This window comes from Oncorhynchus clarkii, chromosome 15 (genome assembly GCF_045791955.1).
Source record: "Oncorhynchus clarkii lewisi isolate Uvic-CL-2024 chromosome 15, UVic_Ocla_1.0, whole genome shotgun sequence".
Taxonomy (NCBI): Eukaryota; Metazoa; Chordata; class Actinopteri; order Salmoniformes; family Salmonidae; genus Oncorhynchus; species Oncorhynchus clarkii.
This window is the reverse complement of record NC_092161.1, coordinates 16255302-16262236: the sequence shown is the minus strand read 5'-3', so window position 1 is coordinate 16262236 and position 6935 is coordinate 16255302. Positions and strand designations below refer to the sequence as shown.

At 41.9% G+C, this 6935-nt stretch overlaps 1 protein-coding gene across 1 annotated transcript in view; it reads left to right on the top strand.

The window, feature by feature from the left end:
- Positions 1 to 6935, top strand: part of LOC139366964 (brother of CDO-like) — a 48784-nt gene that overhangs the window by 31618 nt on the left and 10231 nt on the right. The window contains exon 4 of the mRNA XM_071104773.1: positions 4821 to 4967. Within this exon, the coding sequence (XP_070960874.1) occupies positions 4821 to 4967 (147 nt within the window). The remainder of the gene's footprint in view (positions 1 to 4820; positions 4968 to 6935) is intronic.

Here is a 6935-nt window from a genome sequence, read left to right as displayed (position 1 = left end):
GAGTATTATGTCATGTTTCATGTTCTGTGTGGACCCCAGGAAGAGTATTATGTAATGTTCTGTGTAGACCACAGGAAGAGTATTATGTAATGTTCTGTGTGGACCACAGGAAGAGTATTATGTCATGTTTCATGTTCTGTGTGGACCCCAGGAAGAGTATTATGTCATGTTTCATGTTCTGTGTGGACCACAGGAATAGTATTATGTCATGTTTCATGTTCTGTGTGGACCCCAGGAAGAGTATTATGTCATGTTTCATGTTCTGTGTGGACCCCAGGAAGAGTATTATGTAATGTTCTGTGTAGACCCCAGGAAGAGTATTATGTCATGTTTCATGTTCTGTGTGGACCCCAGGAAGAGTATTATGTCATGTTCTGTGTGGACCCCAGTAAGAGTATTATGTCATGTTTCATGTTCTGTGTGGACCCCAGGAAGAGTATTATGTCATGTTTCATGTTCTGTGTGGACCCCAGGAAGAGTATTATGTAATGTTCTGTGTAGACCACAGGAAGAGTATTATGTAATGTTCTGTGTGGACCACAGGAAGAGTATTATGTCATGTTTCATGTTCTGTGTAGACCCCAGGAAGAGTATTATGTAATGTGTCATGTTCTGTGTGGACCCCAGGAAGAGTATTATGTCATGTTTCATGTTCTGTGTGGACCACAGGAAGAGTATTATGTCATGTTTCATGTTCTGTGTAGACCACAGGAAGAGTATTATGTCATGTTCTGTGTAGACCCCAGGAAGAGTATTATGTCATGTTCTGTGTAGACCCCAGGAAGTGTATTATGTCATGTTTCATGTTCTGTGTGGACCCCAGGAAGAGTATTATGTCATGTTTCATGTTCTGTGTAGACCCCAGGAAGAGTATTATGTCATGTTCTGTGTAGACCCCAGGAAGAGTATTATGTCATGTTCTGTGTAGACCCCAGGAAGAGTATTATGTCATGTTCTGTGTAGACCACAGGAAGAGTATTATGTCATGTGTCATGTTCTGTGTAAACCCCAGGAAGTGTATTATGTCATGTTCTGTGTAAACCCCAGGAAGAGTATTATGTCATGTTTCATGTTCTGTGTAGACCACATGAAGAGTATTATGTCATGTTCTGTGTAGACCCCAGGAAGAGTATTATGTCATGTTCTGTGTAGACCCCAGGAAGAGTATTATGTCATGTTCTGTGTAGACCCCAGGAAGAGTATTATGTCATGTTCTGTGTAGACCACAGGAAGAGTATTATGTCATGTGTCATGTTCTGTGTAAACCCCAGGAAGTGTATTATGTCATGTTCTGTGTAAACCCCAGGAAGAGTATTATGTCATGTGTCATGTTCTGTGTAGACCACAGGAAGAGTATTATGTCATGTTCTGTGTAGACCACAGGAAGAGTATTATGTCATGTTCTGTGTAGACCCCAGGAAGAGTATTATGTCATGTTTCATGTTCTGTGTGGACCACAGGAAGAGTATTATGTCATGTTTCATGTTCTGTGTAGACCCCAGGAAGAGTATTATGTCATGTTTCATGTTCTGTGTAGACCCCAGGAAGAGTATTATGTCATGTTTCATGTTCTGTGTAGACCCCAGGAAGAGTATTATGTCATGTTTCATGTTCTGTGTAGACCCCAGGAAGTGTATTATGTCATGTTCTGTGTGGACCACAGGAAGAGTATTATGTCATGTTTCATGTTCTGTGTGGACCCCAGGAAGAGTATTATGTCATGTTTCATGTTCTGTGTAGACCCCAGGAAGAGTATTATGTCATGTTTCATGTTCTGTGTGGACCCCAGGAAGAGTATTATGTCATGTTCTGTGTAGACCCCAGGAAGAGTATTATGTCATGTTTCATGTTCTGTGTAGACCCCAGGAAGAGTATTATGTCATGTTTCATGTTCTGTGTAGACCCCAGGAAGTGTATTATGTCATGTTCTGTGTGGACCACAGGAAGAGTATTATGTCATGTTTCATGTTCTGTGTGGACCCCAGGAAGAGTATTATGTCATGTTTCATGTTCTGTGTAGACCCCAGGAAGAGTATTATGTCATGTTTCATGTTCTGTGTAGACCCCAGGAAGAGTATTATGTCATGTTTCATGTTCTGTGTAGACCCCAGGAAGAGTATTATGTCATGTTTCATGTTCTGTGTAGACCCCAGGAAGTGTATTATGTCATGTTCTGTGTGGACCACAGGAAGAGTATTATGTCATGTTTCATGTTCTGTGTGGACCCCAGGAAGAGTATTATGTAATGTTCTGTGTAGACCACAGGAAGAGTATTATGTCATGTTCTGTGTAGACCACAGGAAGAGTATTATGTCATGTTCTGTGTAGACCCCAGGAAGAGTATTATGTCATGTTTCATGTTCTGTGTGGACCCCAGGAAGAGTATTATGTCATGTGTCATGTTCTGTGTGGACCACAGGAAGAGTATTATGTCATGTTCTGTGTAGACAACAGGAAGAGTATTATGTCATGTTCTGTGTAGATCCCAGGGAGAGTATTATGTCATGTTCTGTGTAGATCCCAGGAAGAGTATTATGTCATGTTCTGTGTAGACCCCAGGAATAGTATTATGACACATACACCATACACACATACTCTATACACACACACTCACACATACACCATACACCATACACACATACTCCATACACACACACTCACACATACTCCATACACACACACTCCATACACACACAATCACACATACTCCATACACACATAATCTATACACACAAACTCCATACACAAATACTCCATACACACACTCTCCATTACACACATACTCCATAAATACATACTCCACACACACACACACACACACACACACACTCCATACTCCATACTCCATGCACACATACTCCATACACAATTATTCCTATATAGTGTTCTACAGTTATTCCCATATAGTTGTTCTACAGTTATTCCTATATAGTCCTATATAGTGTTCTACAGTTATTCCTATATAGTTGTTCTACAGTTATTCATGTATAGTTGTTCTACAGTTATTCCTATATAGTTGTTCTACAGTTATTCCTATATAGTTGTTCTACAGTTATTCATACTATTGTCACTTATACACTCTTTGTCTGTTTGTCTTTGTCTTGTTTCTTTCTGTCTCTCACCTGAGAGACACACATACAGGGCAGTTCAGTGGAAGAATGCAGGGATAGAGAGAGGTGTGGGGAGGAGGGGGTTAAAGGTATAGTTGGAGGAATTTAGTAGAGCCTGGGGGAGTCAGAGGGGGGAGTCAGGGGGTAGCTGTAAAAACAGGGCCTGATTCATTTAGCAAATGGAGCATCACAGTCTCTCTTTGAGACTCTACCCCTGTCCAGACACACACAGGGACACAGAGACACAGGGACACAGAGATACAGAGACACAGGGACACAGGGACACAGGGACACAGACACAGACACAGAGACACAGGGACACAGACACAGGGACACAACTCAGCATGACAGGTCCTGTGCGTCCCATCTCTCTTGGAATCGGGGTTGGGTGGAGGTGGGTGGGGGGTGGGAGGGCGGCACCTGTCAAGGCCAACCCCTGTAGCTCCCCTCTCCTTTTTAAAAATTCCCCCAGAAAGCCAGAAACACACACACTGCCTGCACCGGAAATAGATCAGATATGAAAAAACATCATGCATTCTTAGTCACCCACAGTAAAGGTGTATAGTCAGCATCTAAAGTGAATCACTATTGTGTTTATATCAGTAGATGCCTTAACTCTGGTCTTAACTAAGCTGTGTTCATCTACATTGAAGTGTAAACAACCATATCTGGTTGTCTAGTCAGTCCACTGTATATGAGTGGCTTGGTTACTTCTGTTTTGACAAAGAGTTGAACGGTCCAAGAATAACAACTAGCTGTGCACCTCTGAAAATAATGGAGCGCCGCCATCTTTGTGAAACAGAATAAATCAAGAGAGACTGGTTGACATTTAATTAGGTGAGGGAGTTGTATTTTTGTTTCATTTCACCGCTGGATTCCCTGCCTCTAGCATACACTACAGCTCTGATCATTGTTGTTGAATGTTCCCTCTTTCCACTTCTCTATTTTTCTCTCTATTAAACTGTTTTCTTTCTCTCTCCCTCAACACTTAAATATCCTGTAGTCTACTCCCCCACTCTGACATCAGCGTTCTAAAGCCTAGCAGCGCAATTTCCTCCCAATCCAAACTGGTTGTTCTTTCCCTGAAACTCTAGAGGCAGGCACCGCTCACCTCTGACCCCTGGTCCAGCCCCTGCGGCCCCCTCTGAGGGGGGTGAGGGGTTACAGGTCAGCCCAGTGTCTGTGCTGTGCAGACTGTGTGTCTGCAGGACAGAGTGGGAGCACATGGCCCTCCAGTAATCCCTCTCCAGTTTCCCACAGTAACCAACCACTAACCAGGCAGGCCCTCAGTCTCTGTCCCACAGTCAGCCCCCTGCTCAGCTCTGACACACACACACACATGCTCTATTCATAGAAGTAGAATGAATCAAACAGTCTAGAATGGTACAGCCCAATATGGCCGCTGGACTGGTCCATTTGCACTGTTATAGAATATTGCCTTGAATTGGAATGCCCATTTTAGTAGTTCCCATCTTCCCATTTCATAGTTATTGTGTTGTCATCCTGCTCCAGATTGATGGACTACAGACTGGAGCACTTACACAGGCTGGCTTGGTTGAGGAAGCAAATGTGTGTATATTCCGCAATTGTGTTTATGGGAGAGCTTCTGTGGTGCTCTGACAGGGTTGGCTCCATGGTGGGACATGTTTATGTGTATCTGTGTGTGTTAGTGTCTCTCCTGACCTCTTTCTTGTCCTCCCTGTATTTCAGAGTTGCGTGACTTTGAACAAGACGACCAGCAGGACATTGAGGTGGATGAGGGGAACACGGCTGTGATTGTATGTCACCTCCCTGAGAGCCAGCCCAAGGCACAGGTCCGCTACAGTGTCAAACAGGAGTGGCTCGAGACCTCCAAGGGTATGGATCGATCATTCTGTTACAGGCCTATTCTCTCTCCCTGTCTAGTTTGCATTCTATCCCCCTCTCACTTCCTCCCTCTTTCTCTCTCCTTGTACTCTACTGTAATTAATACCTTTTCTCTCTCTTTGGCATTCTCTCTCTCTTTCGCTCCCCCTCTCTTTATCTTTCTCTCTTTCACTATATCTTTCCCTGGATTACTGGAATGCTGTATCTATCCAAGCTATCTGGCCCATCATTAAACTGCAGGCAATTATCTGGGTAATGTTGAAACATGGGAATACTCTTGTTTATTTTGCAACCATTTATTTCTTGAGTTATTTGAGAGAAAAAGGCCCTCTCTGTGGCTGATATGTAGATGGCTGGGAGCCTTAGGAGAGGATGTGTGGCTTACAGAGAGAGAGGGAAATGATAACCACGTTGAGGAGAGTTCACTGGCTGTCTCTCTGTGAGACTCAAGGACACCACCATGTGGCTGGTGCTGACAGTGCACTCTGTTGTTGAAAGTGCTGTAGGCCTAAATCAAATCAAATCACATTTTATTGGTCGCATACACATGTTTAGCAGATGTTATTGCGGGTGTAGCAAAATGCTTGTGTTCCTAGCTCCAACAGTGCAGTAATATCTAACAATACACAACAATACACACATCAAAAAGTAAAATAATGGAATTAGGAAATATAGAAATATTAGTATGAGCAATGTTGGAGTCCGGAGTATAAATAAATATACAGTACCCGTCAAAGGTTTGGACACCTACTCATTCAAGGATTTGATTTATTTTCATTATTTCAAACATTGTATAATAATAGCGAAGACATCAAAACGGAAATAACACACATGGAATCATGTCGTAACCAAAAAAGTGTTAAACAAATACAAATATATTTTATATTTGAGATTCTTCAAAGTAGCCACCCTTTGCCTTGATTACAGCTTTGTACATTCTTGGCATTCTCTCAACCAGCTTCATGAGATAGTCACCTGGAATGCATTTCAATTAGCAGGTGTGCCTTGTTAAAAGGTAATCTATGGAATTTCTTTCCTTCTTAATGCGTTTCAGCCAATCAGTTGTCTTTTGACAAGGTATGGGTGGTATACAGAAGATGGCCCTATTTGTTAAAAGACCAAGTCCATATTATGGCAAGAACAGCTCAAATAAGCAAAGAGAAAAGACAGTCCATCATTACTTTAAAACATGGTCAGTCAATACAGAAAATGTTATGAACTTTGAAAGTTTCTTCAAAAACCATCAAGTGCTATGATAAAAACGGCTCTCATGAGGACCGCCACAGGAATGGAAGACCCAGAGTTACCTCTGCTGCAGAGGATAAGTTCATTAGAGTTACCAGCCTCAGAAATTGCAGCCCAAATAAATTCTTCACAGAGTTCAAGCAACAGAAACATCTCAACATCAACTGTTCAGAGGACACTGTGTGAATCAGGCCTTCATGATCGAATTGCTGCAAAGAAGCCACTACTAAAGGACACCAATAAGAAGAAGAGACTTGCTTGGTTCAAGAAACATGCGCAATAGACATTAGACCGGTGGAAATCTGTCCTTTGGTCTGATGAGTCCAAATTTGAGATTTTTGGTTTCAACCACCATGTCTTTGTGAGATGCAAAGTAGGTGAATGGATGATCTCCACATGTGTGGCTTCAAAACTGTTGGAAAAGCCAAGACTGTGCAAAGCTGTCATCAAGGCAAAGGGTGGCGGCTATTTGAAGAATCTCAAATCTCAAATATATTTTTATTTGTTAAACACTTTTTTGGTTACTACATGATTCCATATGTGTTATTTCATAGTTTTGATGTCTTCACTATTATTCTACAATGTAGAAAATAGTCAAAATAAAGAAAAACCCTTGAATGGGTAGGTGTTCTAAAACTTTTGACCGGTAGTGTATATATACAGTGCCAGTAGTGTATATATATATTTACAAAAGTATGTGGAAACCCCTTCAAC